The 19,463-nt window shown below is 44.1% G+C and overlaps 1 protein-coding gene across 3 annotated transcripts; it reads left to right on the forward strand.

Moving 5' to 3' along the window:
* The first annotated feature begins 2 nt into the window (after positions 1-2).
* On the forward strand, positions 3-19,429 carry LOC117057192 (acyl-coenzyme A synthetase ACSM3, mitochondrial-like). 3 transcript variants are annotated; one of them, XM_033168050.1, is made up of 14 exons: positions 5-128; positions 3,972-4,247; positions 5,490-5,700; positions 6,894-7,101; positions 7,224-7,367; positions 8,635-8,791; positions 9,500-9,579; positions 10,902-11,025; positions 13,443-13,523; positions 13,966-14,067; positions 15,541-15,668; positions 15,758-15,857; positions 16,874-16,993; positions 18,191-19,429. In XM_033168050.1, the coding sequence occupies exons 2-14, from the start codon at positions 4,026-4,028 to the stop codon at positions 18,275-18,277; spliced, it is 1,764 nt and encodes a 587-aa protein (XP_033023941.1). In that variant the 5' UTR covers positions 5-128; positions 3,972-4,025; the 3' UTR covers positions 18,278-19,429. The 3 variants fall into 3 exon arrangements, with proteins under 3 accessions (XP_033023940.1, XP_033023939.1, XP_033023941.1); XM_033168048.1 differs by lacking the exon at positions 18,191-19,429 and having other exon boundaries at positions 4-128; positions 16,874-17,266; XM_033168049.1 differs by lacking the exons at positions 13,443-13,523; positions 18,191-19,429 and having other exon boundaries at positions 3-128; positions 16,874-17,266.
* The last annotated feature ends 34 nt before the right edge of the window (positions 19,430-19,463 follow it).

The raw sequence follows: 19,463 nt of genomic DNA on the forward strand, positions 1-19,463 counted from the left end.
AGCCTCTTCCCCCCAAAGCAGGCAGGGACGGCCCCTTCCTCTTGTCCCGGGGCGAGTGGCGCCGTCGAGGGATCGAGATCAGCCAAGTTGCCTCCGCCAAGCCCGTCCAACAAACTGTAGGCAACGGCGTAAGTGTCTCCTCTCCCTCCTCCTCCTCTCGCCCTGGGTGGTGCTGCTGTTGCTCGCTGAACTTCGCGGGGGCCAAGATCGGGGCAATAGAACAGCTTCCGACGTGGCGAGGCTGCTTTCTCGCTTTCGCTTTCTTTGTCCCAACTTTCTCTCGTCCAAGCGCTTCGGCGGCGGCCCCAGAGTGCGCAGCCTTTCGCTTGCTCGCTGCTGCCACTCTTCGGGCAGATTGCTCGTTGAAAGAAAAGCAAACACAGTTGATGTGTAGACAGATTCTTTTTAAGGGGTTTCTTAACCGACCTTCACTATGAGGTCCCAGGGCAGGTCACAACAACAACCATTATTAGTATTAATTAAAAATTAATTAATTAATTAATTATTGGCTTAAATGATCCTCATAGTCCCTTCCAACTCTACAATTCTGTGATTCTGTGAATATTTCATGATAAAAAAACCAAAAACAAATAAAACTATTGCAGTTATACAAGTGTTTCCAAATGGGACAGAATGGTATTTGTTTGAACCTAATTTCTTTTGTAAAGTCTCTTAAGGCTGGACAAACTGGTTTCCCCAGAATAAATCCTAGCATTAACCTGGAACAATATTCATTTCTTCGCAGTTGGTCTCCTCCCTGCTTGATATCCTGCTTTATCACTACCCTACGGAGTCTCAAAGCGGCCAACAATCTCCTTTCTCTTCCTCCCCCACAACAAACACTCTGTGAGGTGAGTGGGGCTGAGAGACTTCAAAGAAGTGTGGCTAGCCCAAGGTCACCCAGCAGCTGCACGTGGAGGAGCGGAGACGCGAACCCCGTTCACCAGATTACAGGTCTACCGCTCTTAACCACTACACCACACTGCCATAGTTCCGAGATAAGACATCCTAAGGAACACTGAGGTCTAAATAGCAGCTGGCCCAGCTATGTTGTTGTTGCGGTGGTGGTGGTTGTCCTACTCTTCTGCCAAACAAAGGCTCCCACAGCAGCTTAAAAGATTAGTGAAAAAAGACAGTCCCTTCCCTTAGGCTCACAACACAAAAGGAAAAAGGAACTGGGAGGGAGAAGGGAGAAAGAACAAGCTCAGGCATGAGTTCTTAGTAACAAACTCTTGCAGGTAACAGCAGGAATAGAGAGAAGCCAAAAAGTTGCTTGTTTTTCAGCAGATGCCATGGAGAGACCTTGCCATTTCATCTCTCTCCCTCTCTCTCTCAGCCTGATGGAATAGCTGCTATAGATGCAAGTTCAAGGAGGGAGATCTCTAGATCAAGTAGCTGTTTCTGGAGGGCTTTACTCATGAGTAGACCAGCTGGCTGGGGGTGTTTCGGCCTGCAGCTCGACATGAGAGAGAGAGAGATAGTGGACAAAATGCACTACTACCCTGTTTGGTTTTTACCCTTGTGGGAAAGTATAACTAATTTTTAAAAAGTTTTTGAGCTCTCTGCTAAAACTGTTGTGTTCCTTCCACAAGCATTTGACCTGAATTAACCCTGGCCACGTGATGACAAGGCAAGGAGAAGAAGAACTTTGAGTGGGTTGTTTATAAGTGACTGCTTAGAGTGTAGGAATGTTTATATATAATATAGCAGGGTTAAACGTTTCCTTATTTGAATTTACACAACAGCAAGTGGATTGCTGACTCATTTCAGTCCTTTTTAATAATTATGTCTTCTACCTTCCTGCCTTCTTGGTTGTTAATCCCTTGTGTCCCTCTTAAAAGAAAAATACACATGAATCTGAATGATAATAATATAAACTAGTTTACTGTCAGATTCATTGAGTACATACTTAGGTTACAAAAGATATAAACTATATATTAGATATTAGTGAGTCCCAAAAAGACTCCATCAGAGCATTTACTACTTAACACTTCTATCTGCAGCAGCCTAACCGACCAACGGACCAAACTGACTGTCACATAGAGGCAGTTAGTCCTCTCTTAGAATGTCGGATTTGACTGACATATCCCACATAGTTTAACTAGCAATCCCTCTTCGCAAGGAACTCAGAATTATAGCTCTGTGAGGGGAACAGGGGTTTCTTAACAACACTCAACACCTTTAACCAGTGCTTTTTTCTGGGGGGGGGGGAATGCAGGGATACGCATACCCCTCAACATCTTGTGAATCTTTGCACTTTTGTCCATTTACTGTATTTATTTTTCCCAATTTGAAGTACAAAACTGTGATTTTCTTGAGTCAAAATGACGGTACCCCTAAACATTTTTTTAAAGCATTGCCTTTAACAAACCACAGCTTCCAGGATTTAGGGGGGGGATCCATGGCTGTTTAAAGTGGTAACATATCATTTAAAATGTATGCAGTGAATGTGGCCAAAGGAAGAGGAAGGTGATAACTACCCTGCTGTTCCTTTCTGTTTCTTCCCCTTTGCCAATGTTGAACAGATGTGCATTGATAAAATGCACACACCCTCAAAAATACCATATTTGTAACTATGATTATATCAAGATTTATTTGTGTGTGATTATGTGACCAATGGGCAGGAACACATATGAGCATCTAGAAGATAAGTCAAATCTTTGTCTATCTCTTGCTCGTCTCTTTCACATATTGTGAGGTTATTGTCTCAAGGCGTGTTTTCAAATACCCCAGGAGAAAATGTCATAAATCACCCAGAATCTAAATGGGAGGGGAGGCTTGGAAAAACAAAAACTTGGCTTCCGTTCCTTTGTTTTAGCCCACTCTTCCTTGAAGTAGCTCAGGATAGCAAGCGTGATCCCCACCCTCACGGCAAAAAAACGATCCTGTGTGGTAACTTAGGTTCAGAGATAATCTGAAGGTTTACATCAGGGCAATTGTATGAACAAACACATCATTGTAGCTTTTCCTGCAGTGTTTTATAAATGTGGCTTTGTAGGCTCCAGTTCTGGAATTCGTTGTAGACATTCTTCCAATTTAAACCAAAACTCAGACGTGGGATGGAAGGCAGAGCAAATCATTGGAACAGTAGAGAAAGGAACAAGAAAGATTCACTTGCCCCATGACCGCTGTCCCACCATCATCCACAGCCAGCTTAGCCCAGAGGTCAAAGGATGAAGGGAGTTGTAGTCCACTCACTTCTGGGGACCCAAGGTTGAAGAATACTGCACTAGAGCCCACTGACACTTCAGAGGTATAATGCGATGGAGCAGCCCTGCAGATTTTTTGGACTTCAACTCCCATCAGCCTCAGCCGGCATGGTCAATAGTCAGGTGAAGAGGTGCAGATTCTACCTCAGTGATTTTGTTTACCTGCCACGGATGTTTTAACACATGGAATGTTTATTGCGTTTTCCGATTTGCTTTCTAGCCGGGTTTTTGTTGTTGGTTGATGTTTCTAGGGGATTATTTTATTTATTTATTTTGCTAATTGTGTGGCTTTAAATGCAGATATTTTATCATATTTTCATATCTGATTTCCATTTGTAATGTTCTGTTTTGATAATCTTGTCATTTTTTAAGAGATTCCCCTGCCCCAATAAAGAGCAATATATACACACACACACACACACACACACACACACAAACAAAGTGTGAAATATAATCCATTGGTTGCTTCTGACATCTCGTAAAGACATGCTTTATCTCCAGAATTTCCTTGACCTATAAGACTGCACCCTGTTATTATCTAATTCCTGTTTTTATTATATTGTTTTATTGTGTTTAGGTTTCATTTATTTGTATATACTTAGAGATTATATATATATATATATATACATACATACATATAGGCAGTTTAGAAATGTTTTTGCATAAAATACCGGTAATAAAGAAAAAGAACGTTGAAATTCTCAGCAAGCTGAAGAAATCAGTATCTTCTCTGTTATACAATGGTTTCCCTATGTATTTCAGGTAGGCAGCTCATGAAAAATGCACTGAATGTAATACACTGTGGAAGGCCTCAATATGGCTTGCATCACGTCGATGATATTATCGCAGACCTCGGCCTTTCAAGCTCTCTGGTCTCTTCGCCAGTCTTCTTCCAGAAGCTTCAGCAAATGGCAGCGGGCCCTGGCTGCTCAGAACTTTTCAGGCTATGAATCCATACAAGCACAGTATAAGCCAGAGGTGCCAGATTACTTCAACTTTGCAAAAGATGTGGTAGATAACTGGGCTGAGGCGGAAAAGGTAACATTTTCGGTCACTTTTCGTGCTTGATGTCAAGTCTTTCAAATGTGGCGCATCAACACAGCAGTCTGGTTCGCACATAACACTAAGCCCTGGTTTGTATACCTTAGCAGTTTAGCTATGGTTTGTGAAATACAAATTAACCATTCCTTTTTAGCCATGGTTTGTTGTTGGTTCATAAACCTTGTTTACTGTGGCTTAGTGTTACACAGAAACCTAGCCTGTGTGTAGTGGGTGTTTTAAATTCCATCCTATATTTCAATAGATCCTTTGCTCCAGTGTTGTTTGACTTCAACTCCCAGCATGCCCAATGTTCAAGGATGATGGGATTTGTACTCCAATGTCATCTGGAGGGCCACAAGCTAGCCACTTTCGTTTTAGTACCCAAAATTGCACCATACGCCCTCAAAGCAGGCCTGAGGGATACAAAGTTTGTAGAAGTACAAAATATTTTTTTTTTTGGGGGGGGACTCCTAAGGGAGGACAAAACAGACCAATGAGGACTGAGCATGCTCTGTGGGTTCAGAATGCAGATTGAGCGGACCTAGAAAACCAGTTGGGAGGGCAATGGAATGGAGTATACTGGAAAAGGGTATAGCTGGCTGGCACCTTTTAACAGGAGCATTACAATATTCTGGTACTGTTCCCACTAGTAGAGACATCGACAAAGACAAAGCAAAGCAGGAAATGTCAAATTAACTAATTAACTACTTTAACTAGGGACGGGGCAGAAATTCAGCTCAGTTCACATTCAAAGGTACCGTAAATACATCCTAAACTGCACTTTTCATACGGAAAAAACACACACCACCCTTTGAAATTCAAACTTTTGTGAGTTTTTCAGTGCCATTCTCCAGCCCAAGTACCGGTAATGTTTAGAAAAATCGAAATACTAGAGTAAAGTGTGAATATGAATGCTTATATTAGTGGGCACAACAAACTAAAATGTATTGCATTAGGGAAGATTGCTTTATAAAATTGTGCATATTGGGCAAAATTGCATCCAAAAATGTGGATAGTGAGAGGAATTTTGCTGAGGAATTTCCACAATAACTGGTTTTTTAAATAAAAAAAAGTAAAAACTAAATTGCAAACGGATGTGGAAATGTAGATAACTAAATCTAAAACCGAAACATGAGAAACAGAGAAACCAAAATTGACAGGCCTCTAGCTATAACCAGTACTTCATACTTGGCCGTAAGAAGCGTTCTGCCAACTGAGCTGATGCTGTCATTCCAACAGGAAGGAAATCGACCGACAAGCCCAGCTCTCTGGTGGGTCAATGACCAAGGAGACCAAGTGAAGTGGAGCTTTGTGGAGCTGTCTCACGTTTCCAAAAAAGCGGCTAGAGTGCTCTCTGAGCAGTGTGGCCTGCAGAGGGGAGACAGAATCATTGTGATCCTGCCACGGATTCCTGAATGGTGGCTCTTGAATGTGGCTTGCATGAGAACAGGTTAGCAGCATGTGGAGAAGTGCTGGTTGGTGAAGGAAGCAGGATGGGCCCTCTCCATATGGGATCAGGATCAATCGCTCCCCATTTTTCTAGTTCAGAGGCTGACCTCTGCCTAAACACTTGAGCCATCCTTTCGGGGATAATGTTCTTTATTTATACAGATGTTTCCCCCACCCTCTGCTTCTCTTCTAGCCCCCACCTGCACTGTACATTTAAAGCAGCATCAGACCACTTTAACCAGTCATGGCTTCCCCCAAAGAATTCTGGGAACTGTCGTTTGTCAAGGGTGCTGAGAGTTGTTAGGAGGCCCCGGGACGCGGGTGGCGCTGTGGGTTAAACCACAGAGCCTAGGGCCAACCTAGCAGTTTGAAAGCATGTCAAGTGCAAGTAGATAAATAGGTACCGCTCTGGCAGGAAGGTAAACGACATTTCCGTGCGCTGCTCTGGTTCGCCAGAAGTGACTTAGTCATGCTGGCCACATGACCTGGAAGCTGTACGCCGGCTCCCTCAGCCAGTAAAGCGAGATGAGCGCTGCAACCCCAGAGTCGTCCGCGACTGGACTTAACGGTCAGGGGTCCCTTGACCTTTACTCCCCTCACAGAGCTGCAATTCCCAGAGTTCCCTGGGAAGAGGTGTTGCCTGTTAAAACACTTTGAGAATTGTAACTCTGAACAATTCTCAGCACCCTGAGAATTCCCAGGATTCTTTGGGGGAAGCCATGACTGTTAAAGTGGGATGATACTGCTTTAAATAGATAATACAGATGGGGTCCTAGTTTCTGTCCTGTTCCCATATATGTACGTCTGCACACACCCTTAATGGAGCTTAAATTTGCACCTCGCAGAGCTGTGTTTTGCAGCTGGATGCTAAAGATTAACCATAGTGCAGGGGTCAGGGATTGGATCCAGTCAGTGATTTGGATCCTTAACTCCACCCTCCCCTGTGGTACGACTCACCCCCCCCCCCTTAGTTTGAAATCTGAAGCCTTCAGTGCTCCCATTGCAATGTAGGAAGCTGACTCGGACTGTTGGGTTTCAAACAAAGGACTTTTCTAGCGTTTTGTGTGTGAGATGCCAGGGATTGAATCAGAGACCGTTTACATGCACAGCAGATGCTCTAACCACTTCTTCATCGCTCTTAAGTTGGAAACATGTGACGTCATTTTTAATCTTCATCATTTGGTCCCTCGTTAGGAACCGTTCTCATTCCCGGGACAACACAGCTGACTGCGAAAGACATTCTCCATCGAGTCCAGACTTCAAAGGCCAGATGTATCATTACTGACCAGGTTCTGGCCCCAGCAGTAGATACCATAGCTTCCAAATGCCCATCTCTAGAATTCAAGCTCATTGTGTCAAGGAACCACAGGGAGGACTGGCTAAACTTCAGCGACTTATTGAAGCAAGTATACAGACTTGTCTCTATACATAATCTCTCTCCGGGACAAATTTGGCAAGAGTTGCGTGCTTGAAGGCTGTGGTTCTTTTGATCACATGGGCTTCAATTTATTCTGTGTCTTGCAGACTTGCACCTGCCGAGCATGACTGTGCAGTCACAAAAAGCTGTGACCCAATGGCTATCTATTTCACCAGCGGGACAACGGGGACTCCCAAAATGACTGAACATTCTCACGCAAGTCATGGCATTGGCCTTGGTGTAAATGGAAGGTACGAAAGGGTTTGTGTGTGTGTCCTTTTTCTTGTTTCTTGCCATCTGATCCACACTCGAGAGATAAGGAATCATTCTGGTCATTTTTGCAGGAGGCTACAAGCACATATCTTTTGTAAACTGCTTTGAGGTGTGTGTAAAAAATAAAATAAAGCAGTATGTATATGTTATGAAATACATACATACATACATACATACATACATACATACCGTATTTTTCCGTCTATAAGACGCCCCCATGTATAAGACAACCCCCCCATTTTGGGGGACTCAATTTTAGGAAAATGAGGGGAGATTGCTCAAAGTTGTTGATCTCCCCCCCCCAGCTGTGGGCAGGAGACACTCCCTAGATCATTTCCCGTGCACAGCGTCATCGCGGGAAGTTGCGCTCCTGCCAGCCATCCAGTTGGCGGGAGCGCAACCTTCCCCGATGTCGCTGCACACAGGAAATGACCCAGGGAGCGCCGCCCCGCATGAAGCAGCATCGGGGGAAGCCGCGCTCCCGCCAACCGGCTGGCGCCACTTCTCCCCACCCCCATGCCACTATCTGTGTATTGGATGACTCCAGTTTTTGACATGATTTTTGAGTCAAAAAACTTCATCCAATACATGGGAAAATACAGTACATACATACATACATACAGGCCTTCAGGTTTGTGCCTTCAAAATGGACTCAAGGGTTCTGGTGGCCTACCACAACAAAACCACTTCAAACCTGGACTTTGGAAAGTGACAGGAAATGCACTGAAAGTGGGGGATAAATGAATGATTAAAGGGAAGGCATGGAAACACCCCACAAGCAAATCAGGATGAATGCTCACGGTCATGTAACCAATCAAATCGGAACAAATGCTCCATGAAGACCACATCTAGTCTAACCACTTTGTGAAAGTAAACCAGGATGAATGCCAAATGAGCAAGTTGTCTTAAGATAGTTCAAGAACAGATCTTCACAATGCTGTGGCCTGCAGTTACAGGGTGCATAGTTAATGTATGACAGCAATCCGCCTCCTTTGCTGGGGTCAGCTAACTGATTCCACTAGTGGAAGCCCACATAAGGATTTCAGCTAGCATAACAGGGCTTCTCCCTTCTCCCCTGCCCTTGTGCACAGGATTTTTTTTTGGGGGGGGGGGAGAACCCCACAACAGCACATGAGAAGAGGGAGGAGAAGGCAGACAACCAGAAATGCTTGGGCTGATGGAACATTTATAGTAGTGTGACGTTGAATTCCTAACATTTTGCACTTTTTCTTCCTGTTACTTTAGGTATTGGCTGGATTTGACCCCCTCGGACATCATTTGGAATACGTCTGACACAGGCTGGGCAAAATCGGCTTGGAGCAGTGTTTTTGCACCCTGGATCCAAGGGGCATGTGTGTTCATTCACAGCATGCCACGCTTTGAGCCAACCCCTGTACTCGAGGTAAGGGAATACTATATATTTAATAGAGCAAGTTCTGGAGTTGCTTCTATTACCTGTTTTGTTATTTTGGAGATTTCCTGCAGCACTGTTATCCAAAAGGATTAAACTCTGGGGCATTCCCACCACATGTGGAGGTATGGAGCTGCAGCCTCACCAGCACTTAGATGAGGTTCCTGGCACCCATTTTCTAATTTTATTTTATTTTATTTTAAACTCGCCATCTTTCTACTCATGAGAGGCTGGCAAAAGTAGGAAGGAGTCCCCCATTCATCCTCAACCTGCCCATCTTATGTGTAAAAAGCAGGCAAATAAAGCTTTTGCAAACTAATAACTGTTTTTGGAGGCTAAATTAGAAAGATGAAGAGAGGACAGCTTCCCCTCTCCAACCCCCAGAGAGCTAATTTATAGCAACTGCCCTGGGGGAAGGAACATCTCCTGTTCCATTAGTTGTTTTGTTTTTGAACATGTGCTTCTTGATGCATCTGTTGTGTTTATAAATGTTAAGCTGCTTTGAGGACTAGTTGAAAAGCAGAATACATATCCAATAAGTACTTAAATCAATGAGCTGGAGAACGGATTAGCAAATATGTCTGTATGCCACATCTTTTTAAAAAAAATTGCCTACCGATAGCTGCAAAAAGCTATATATTATGATCTGTACACAGCACTAAACTAGATTTTGATCCATGGTCTTTTATAATCATCTAGGCTTTGTCCAGGTTTCCCATAACAACATTCTGTTCTGCTCCAACTGCTTATCGGATGCTAATCCATCACAGTTTAAGCAGGTAAAGAAGTACTATACAACTTTTAGAAGACACCTGAAGGCAGTCCTGTATTGGGAAGTTTTTAATGTTTGATGTTTTATTATGTTTTTATAGGTGTTGTTGTTGTTAATTGGGTTAAACCACTGAGCCTAGGGCTTGCCGATCAGAAGGTCGGCGGTTCGAATCCCTGCCACGGGGGTGAGCTCCTGTTGCTCGGTCCCAGCTCCTGCCCACCTAGCAGTTCGAAAGCACGTCAAAGTGCAAGTAGATAAATAGGGACCGCTCCGGCGGGAAGGTAAATGGCGTTTCCGTGCGCTGCTCTGGTTCACCAGAAAGCGGCTTTGTCATGCTGGCCACATGACCCGGAAGCTGTCTGCAGACAAACGCCGGCTCCCTTGGCCTATAGAGCGAGATGAGCGCCGCAACCCCAGAGTCGGACACGACTGGACCTGATGGTCAGGGGTCCCTTTACCTTAATGTTAATGTGCTTTAATATTGGCACCACTTATCATTGCATTTGCTCAGACAAAATCCCAGCCTAAGCAGGAAAACATTTATTGCCCACCCTGGTGAGGAGCCAGTGAGAGTCAGTGTGGTGTAGTGTTTAGAGTAGCCTTTCTCAACCTGGCATCCCTAGATGTTGTTGGACTACAACTCCCACCATCCCTGACCACTTGTTCCTGCTAGCCAGGGATGATGGGAGTTGTAATCCAACAGCAACTGGGGACCCAAGGCTGAGAAATGCTGGGTTAGAGTGTCGGAATAGGACCGGGGAGACCAAATCTTCACTCAGCCATGCAGCTCACTGGGCCAGTCACTGCTTCTCAGGCTAGCCTACCTCACAGGGTTGTTTTGGGAGGGGTTAAATGAGGAGAACCATGTACGTCCCTTTTGAGCTCCTTGGGGAAGACGGTGGGATATAAAAGCAATTGATCAATGGCCAGTCTAGGATGAATGACTGGCAGGAATCTGTATCTGCCCAGGCTGGTGTTAACAAGCAGCACTACACAGATATGTAGATTTCCAGTTCTGGAAGCAAGAACAAAGATAAAGTGGGAGATCTTATATTATGGGGTGGAGAATTGGAACAGGAAACCTTACTGCTTCTAACTCTCCATGGACCAAATCTGGCAGGTGGGCAGAGGTGAACTCATCACACAACCTAGAAAGCGCCCCCCTCTCCGCCTATAAACCACTTATATTTTCGTAGCTTAGCTGTGTAAATAAATGTTTCCTGAATCTCCTACCATTCAGCTTTCTAAACCATGGTTAATTGTATAACCTCTTGATTATTGACCTTTTTGAAATCTAAACGATTCTCTCTCTTCCCCATTTATCCAAAGTTATAAATTCCACAGCTTGAAGCATTGTGTGAGCGCAGGGGAGCCCATGAACCCAGAAATCATGGAGCAATGGAAAACGAAAACAGGACTGGATATCTACGAAGGCTACGGGCAGACAGAGACGGTAACGCTAGACGGTTTTTTTTTAAGTGCAGCAATGGGGTGTTCTTTCTGCTTTCGGAAGGTTCATGAAACTGCAATGGATGTCCATATTCTGCTACATAAAAAGCAAAAAGAAGTACCGGTAACTTGCATGCTGCCCCCGAGTGGTGCAAAATTTCAGGGAGTTTCATGCACTTCACGCTGGGTTTGTGTTTCCTTTTGGGAATCTGTTTGTTTGTTTATATATTAAATTTATATACCACCCTTCATCAGAAGATCTCAGGGCAGTTGACAGAATGAGGCACAGCGGAGACTGCGGTGTCTTTATCATAAATGGTTTATTTACACATATATACAACCTGAGCCTACGATGAAGGGGTTCACAGCATTAATACTCCAAGAGGGTCTAGCTGCAGCTCTGGATCCAGACAGACACCAGCCATGACTCTGATGTTCTCTCCTGCTCTCCTAACTTTACCAGGCTGTAACATCTATTTTCTAGGTCACATTCCAGCCAACTCCATACCCTGGTTTTTGTTCTTCTAATTAACTCTGAGCAGAGGGAGGGGTCCCATCCACTTGCTGTCTGGCTCGTTGCCTTCCTAATAGCCCATCGCCCCAGGCGATATCCTGCTCAGGAAAGTAATCTAGCTTATATTTGAACACTTGCCTTGATTAAATTCTAACACCTACTGGACCCAGGAATTTAGGGTGTCTAGCACCCATAAACTCACAACAGTATAAAATATAAAGGCTTAATGTACCTGTTAACAGGACTGCAACATTTAAACATTGATTTAATTCAGTGGTAGGCAACCTAAGGCCCGTGGGCCGGATGCGGCCCAATCGCCTTCTCTTTGTTTATATATATATTATTTTTATTATTTTTTTACACTAAATTACTACAATACTACATTTAAACAAATATTCTCATACATTTTCCATTTGGCTAGCAAGCCATGACTTCCCTCAATCCCTTCACATGGCTTTCTGAATTATAACTTGGTATTATATTTCTTTAATCAACTATTGCTTACATTATCAAAAAAGAAATTCTTTCTTACTTTTACTACCATACTTACAATAATAGCTCTACACATTAACTACAAAACTTCTTGAAATCCTATTAACGTATTCAATTGTAAATTGTCTTTTAGATAGTTCGTAAACTTTGACCAGTCTTTGATGAATTTCTGGTCCCGCTGCTCCCGGATTCTTCCCGTCAATTTGTCCATTTCTGCATATTCAGTCAATTTCACTGTCCATTCTTCTTTCGTCGGTAATTCTTCTTGTTTCCATTTTTGTGCTAGAAGAATTCTAGCTGCAGCCACTGCGTACTGGAAAAGTCTAATATCCTTCTTTTCGATGTCTGTACCTACTATACCTAATAAAAAAGCTTCAGGCTTCTTAACAAAATTATATTTCAACATTTTTCTTAACTCATGATATATCATATCCCAATACATTCTCACCTTTTTACATTCCCACCCCACATGATAAAAGGTACCAACATTTTCTTTACATTTCCAACACTTATTGTCCGACTTATACATCTTTGCTAGTTTAACTGGGGGGCCCAATCGCCTTCTCAATCCGGCCCACGGACGGTCCGGGAATCAGCGTGTTTTTACATGAGTAGAATGTGCCCTTTTATTTAAAATGCATCTCTGGGTTATTTGTGGGGCCTGCCTGGTGTTTTTACATGAGTAGAATGTGTGCTTTTATTTAAAATGCATCTCTGAGTTATTTGTGGGGCATAGGAATTTGTTCATTCCCCCCCCCCAAAAAAATATAGTTCAGCCCACCACATGGTCTGAGGGACGGTGGACCAGCCCACAGCTGAAAAAGGTTGCTGACCCCCGATTTAATTAGTGAGACCAAACAATTAATTGTGTTCACAGCATGCAACCAGATTAGTTACATGAACCTAGGATGCTGCCTTATGCAAAGTCAGAGCACTGAGGCTGATCTAGCTCAGTACTGTTTGCACTGACTGGCAGCAGCCCTCCAGGATTTCAGGTAAGGGTCTCTCCGAGTCCTAACGGAGGATGTCAGGAACTGAACCTGATAATTACTTGAAAAGTAGACACTATACCATGACGCCATGCCACATCCCCAGTGCTTTTAGAATGCCACTTTTTCTACCTTCTCATTGACAACATGTCACCTAGCATTTCTGTGCCCATAGGAGCCACCTCCTAGGGGCCGGGCCCCTTCAGCCCCCCCAATAAAATATTTGAGCGGGCCACCTCCCACAAATTTGTTGGACATTGCCATTCAAATGGCATGTGTGTGCCACTTCTTGTGATCAATTATGGAGGGCGGGGCCTACCTAGGCCTCCCCAATATTTTATTCAAGTTGGCACCCTTGTCTGTGCCTCTGCCTCCCAACCACCGAAATCTCACCAGCCACGCTTTGCTTTTCGCTACTTGAAACAGGTGCTGATTTGTGGAACTTTCAAGGGGATGAAAATTAAGCTGGGCTCTATGGGGAAGCCTTCCCCAGCCTATGACACTCAGGTACAGTATGCAGTACTGGTTTTAGGATTTTTTATTTTGTTTTGGGTGGGTGGGGGGAGAACCTAAGGGCTGGAGGTCACAAAGTTGGCTACCCCTAGCTTAAGCAGCTGGTCTTTAACGGGTGGGGTTGGGATTCATGTGCAAGGCACAAGGCAGCCTAAAGTCGACCATACTGGGGTGCCTCGTTTCAAGTTACCATCGGTCTCCATCTGGTTTAGCATTGTCTACATTGGTAGCAGCTCTCCAGGGTTTCAGACATCATCTTTCACCAACCCCAAGTTGCCAGGGATTGAACCTGAGACCTTCGGTATGCGAAGCAGGTGCTGTACCAGTGAGATATCGCCCTTCACCACCTGATCCCCCCTCCAACAACTTTGTACGCTTTTTTTTAAAAAAAAAAAGAAAATCCTATGGCTTTTGACTATTTTCTCTTTGCTTTTAGATAATAGATGAAAACTGCAATATGTTGCCTCCTGGGAAAGAAGGAGATATTGCTATCCGAATAAAACCAACGCGGCCATTTTGTCTTTTCACTCGATACACGGTAGGGATACAAACCGCACGGCTAAGTAAGAACTAGAAGCAGTCAAGTTATTTACTCGGAATTGGATCTAGTTTTTGGAACGTCAGGAATTAGAGTAGCATCTTGCCCTTCCAGCAACAGATGTAAAGCTGGACAAGATAATCAAGTGGCAGAAACTTGGAAGCTATTGTGGGGGCTGAAGTAGCTTGGTAGCCATTTGGGGGGCTCGGAATGAGAGTCGCAGAGCAAGGAAGACCAGGCATCTTGTAGGACCATTGACCGAGCAGAAAGAAACGCAGCTCTGAAAGTTTGAGCAAAGGCATGCCCAGGAAAACCTTACTGGGCAAGGCAAAGGTTAAATGGTGCTCCCCTGCCCCACAAATTCCATGTACTGTACAGACACTGACCAGCCAGAATTATAGGGCTGTACGTTGCACTCAGGGCTGACCAACTGAAATGAATGATCCTAAGTTAGTCAATTCTATTACTTTCAACGTGCTTACTCAGTAGGACTAGCATTGGATACACACCTTCCCATTGTAAGCATGAAACAGCTCGGGGTGGAATGAAGCAGTAGTGACCACTCTTAATTTTGTGTTGTGCCTTGCTCCATGGCAGCCATGGTACTTTCTTCAATATCTACTCTGCTGGTCCAGAAAGGTTGGTTACCCCTGTGTTTAACTCTGGATTTAGTGCTATATGCTCTATGATTCTATATGGTGTTTCCTGCTTGGCAGGGGGTTGGACTGGATGGCCCTTGTGGTCTCTTCCAACTCTGTGATTCTATTCTATGCAAGCACAGCATGCTTTTTTCTTCTGGTGTTCTTACAATGTTCACCGTTAACCCAAGGGCTGAATACTTACCTGCTCCCACAAATGGTATAATTCAGTAGCTTTATATATGGCACTTACATTATCTCAGTATTATTAACTCAAGTCTTATGGCATGTTAGGGCAGAAGGGTGTGGCAAATAGCATTGATACAACAGGAGGAAATGAATTAAAATAATACAGTTGTACCTTGGAAGTCGAATGGAATCCGTTCTGGAAGTCCGTTCGACTTCCAAAACGTTTGGAAACCAAGCACCGCCAGACGTTCGGCTTCCAAAAATAGTTCACAAACCGGAACAGTCACTTCCGGATTTGTGGCGTTCAGGAGACAAAATGTTTGAGAACTAAGCTGTTTGAAAACCAAGGTACGACTGTAGTGGTGATATAGATATAATAGAATCATAGAGTTGGAAGGACCCCGAGAAACCATCTAGTTCAACCCCCCGCAATGCAGGAATCTCAGCTAAAGCAACCATGGCAGATGGCCATCCAAACTTTGCTTGAAAACGTCCAATGAAGTAGAGTCCACAACCTCCTGATGGAGATATAGTATACATAAACATACACACATACACACTTATATATAAACACACTCAGCAATGCCTAAATTTGCTAGCATGAGCATGCTCGTGCTTTTTATAAGTACCTATTCACCTATCCCAGGATGATCCAGAAAGAACAAATTCAACTGTTCGCGGGGACTTCTACATCACTGGGGACAGAGGAATGCGAGATGAAGATGGCTACTTCTGGTTCGTAGGAAGAGCCGACGATGTCATCAATTCTGCTGGGTAACACACCTCCTTTGTGGTGCTACTAAGTGTTTTCTGCATACCAAATATCAGAAGGTCCCTTCAAAGCCTTCTCTTTTGTTTCCAAGATACCGCATTGGACCATTCGAAGTGGAAAGTGCATTGATAGAACACCCGGCGGTCGCAGAATCCGCTGTTGTTAGCAGCCCCGATTCCGTCAGAGGGGAGGTAAAAAGAGTCAAGTTGTATTACAGTATGGAGTGTTTTTGAAACGGAGGAAACAGTTTGATGGCTGTTTTGAATGGATGAAGGTCAGAATGCATGAAGCACCTTCAATAATAATAATAATAATTTTATTACTTATTACATTTAGTTGGGTTGCCCCGCCACTCTAAGCAGCTTACAACACATATAAAAACATTATAAAACATCAAACATTAAAAACTGCCTTCTGATGTCTTCTAAAAGTCAGATAATTTATTTCCTTGATATCTGATGGGAGGGCATTCCAGAGGGCGGGTGCCACTGCCGAGAAGGCCCTCTGCCTGCTTCCCTGGAACCTCACTTCTCGCAGTGAGGGAACTGCCAGAAGGCCCTCAGAACTGGATCTCAGTGTCCAGGCTGAATGACGGGGGTGGAGACGCTCCTTCGGGTATACAGGGGTTTAAAGTTTAGGGCTTTGAAGGTCAGCACCAACACTTTGAATAGTGCTCAGAAACATACCAGGAGCCAGTGTAGGTCCTTTAGGTTTGTAATTTCTGGTTTTTAAACTGTCACATAATTGAAATTTGATTTTTATGGTTCGCATTTGTTGTAAGCATCCTTGGGAGCACTCTGAAAAGACGAAATCCCACTGGTGTTTACGTGTTCTTTTTTGAATTTGAAAGCCTATGAACTCCACACGGAATTCATGTTCCAGAACACAATGGTCCATGCTGATTTGAACATCTTATGCTGGGATGTACAAGCAGCAATCCCCTGAGCCACTTAAATTGGCACGCTTAGCTTTAAGCTGGCACAGTAAAATGGCTTAAGAGATTTGTTGCTGTACAGCCCATCTCTTCAGCTGCCTGTTGTTAAAAAGGAGGTGCAGCCACAGGACACAAAACACACCGAGAGAGAGAGAGTGTACCGTTCTCTGGGTTGGTCATGGACCATTGGAAACGATCCATTGTTATAATCTGCCCAAAGAATATTTTGCTAAGTCTTCATGATCTTTTTTTCAAACATATTTATGTGTTAAGGTTGTGAAAGCCTTTGTGGTTTTGGCACCCGACTACGTTTCCCGCGACCCAGAAGCACTGATTAAGGAGCTACAGGATCACGTCAAAAAAGTCACTGCCCCTTACAAGTATCCTAGAAAGGTAAGCCATGATCTAGCTTCCTTTAGATCCCGGCACTGGCTTCCGAACTCTGCCCAGTTCCTGCACAGGCTTCATGTCCTTGCCTTCAATACTCTCCATGGCTATGTCCCTGAACCTGCCAGCTTTTATGTCCTTCCTTTGGGCTCATTCAGCTCTACCACCCTGAGCTTCGTGGATGTGTCCTTTTCTCTAAAATGACCCCACCCTTGGTTTCCCCTTATGCCTGCAACTTCTACCCAGAATGCTTCTCTAAGTCCACCTCCCCTTTCCTTCAAATCCTCAGAACTCATCTTGTCCATGGAATGGAACGAACCCTTCATCAAATACCTTTCTATATCTAAACTGAAGTGCCTGAAACTGAAAAACACACCCAACTCTTATTTGCTCCTGTCTTCATTGCCCTCCCTCTCCTCTAGTATTTCTCTTGTGCCTTAGTAGGCTGTTAGTCCCTTGGGGCAAGGCTCTGTCAAACCTTTGGGAAAATGCCATAGTCAATCTCTGAAGCTGTGTACACAGCATATATTTAAAGCATGTAGCTTCCTTCAATGAATCCTACATTCCACAGTTCACCCCTTACAAAGCTACAGCACCCTTAACAAACTAGTTTCCTGGACTCAGGGGCAGTGGTAGTATGCTTTAAATATTTGGTGTGTGTGCAGCATGAGAGAGGAGTGAGAAGATACCTTGCAGGGAGCTATCCTGCACATCCAAACCCAACAGCATTGCCCTCACATCAGGTGGTGAACTGCTTTAATGTTTGTGTGGTTTTTTATTGTGTTACAATGTCCTGTTTTAATTGTATCACAAGTGTTGTAAGACACTTTGGCATTTTTCAATGAAAATGTGGTATCAATGAAAATTGGTAGTAGGATGAGGATGAGGGGGAAGAGGAAGCAGACTGGGACTCCTCCTCCCAGTCTGCTTCCTCTTCCCCCTCATCCTCATCCTACTACCAATCCCCTGGCTCTGAGCCGTCCTCTCTTGGGGGTTCCCCAGCTGGTGTCTCTCACCACTCATCAGCATCCAGCCAGTCCGTAACAGGCAGTGCAGCTCACAGGCTGGAAGACCTTCCATCCCTGAAATAGGGCTAAGTAGAGCCCTACTGGCGGCTTTCCACAAATAGACTCCAAATAAAAAACAGCTTCATATGTTTTGCCCTCTCTTTGGCTCACTGTAATTCCTTCTCTTGTCCAACAGGTGGAGTTTGTGCCACATCTGCCAAAGACCGTCAGTGGGAAAATCAGAAGAAACGAATTACGCAAGGCAGAGTGGGGAAAATCTTAGATTTAGCTGTTTACTTCCACAGCGCCTGTTCTGAGTTTTATATTGGTTCCTTATGCTGCAAGATCTTGCCATGCCAGCCTCTGTATTGAAATCCCAATGCTGCAGCTGTTACACACACACTGCAAAAAAGAAAAAGAAAAAACCCCCACACCCCTACTCCCTCAGAGAGTTTGAGGTATATTACAAGCAGTGCAGGATCAGACATTTGGGGAATATCAGTGGTTGAGCATCTCCCTCCACCCATTTATATAAAATCCCAAAAGCATCTTTCAAAGTTGAGCAAAGCAAAGTGTAACTCTCATTCCAGATGCTGAGTCGCATGCAGAAAAGAACACAGTGTACTCTGGAGAAAATGCCAACACAAAGTTGATTCCAAAGCTCAGAAGCTTAAAAAAATCACCACGAATCTGCAGGGAGCTACAAGAGCAAGCTAGCCATGTATTCAAGCACATTAGCCAACTCCTTTCTCCGCCTCCCCTGTAGAGGCAGAATGGAAGGGTCTCGATCTGTTCAGATCTGCTTCCAACACACAGGATGATGGAAGTATCCACACCCTGGCCACCGAAAAAATCACAGGAGTTTCAAGTTGCTGCAATGGGGACACAGTTGTCCCAAAGCAAGTGAACTGAACAGTCTGGGATTATAAATAAGGACCTTCACAGCACTGTTGACACATGTGCTCATTTCAACATTCCATGTAGTTACTGGCAACAAGCTTCTTTGGGCACCCGTGCTAGAAAGACCTTCTAGAGACACAACCTGGCCACAGCCTAAATAAGTCCAGTCTCTATTGTGCATGACGGTGATATAAACTACAAGGGATCCGGTGGTCACCATGCAAGAGTAGCATCCCCACCAAAGCTCTCCCCCAATGATGTACTATGCTGAATGATGCTGGCATCATTGAAGCAGGAGAAAAGGCTTTTAATTCAGCTGGACACAATCCAGCCATTAAATTCTTTTAAATCCCATTTAGTTAAATGGGAGAATTCAATACACACTGAATGTCAGTGGGGCCTGAAGCGTGTGATAATGACTGATCATACCAGGAATATTTTCTGTTTCTGCAACAACCAGAGGCCCACATCTGTGCTTAAATATTCTCTCCCCCGTCCATGTGTAAGCAAGCTCCTAGGATTATAGTTAAGAACTGAGCAGACTTTTAAGTATTAATATTTCTGCATAT

Source organism: Lacerta agilis, chromosome 13 (assembly GCF_009819535.1).
Source record: "Lacerta agilis isolate rLacAgi1 chromosome 13, rLacAgi1.pri, whole genome shotgun sequence".
In the NCBI taxonomy this organism is placed as follows: domain Eukaryota; kingdom Metazoa; phylum Chordata; class Lepidosauria; order Squamata; family Lacertidae; genus Lacerta; species Lacerta agilis.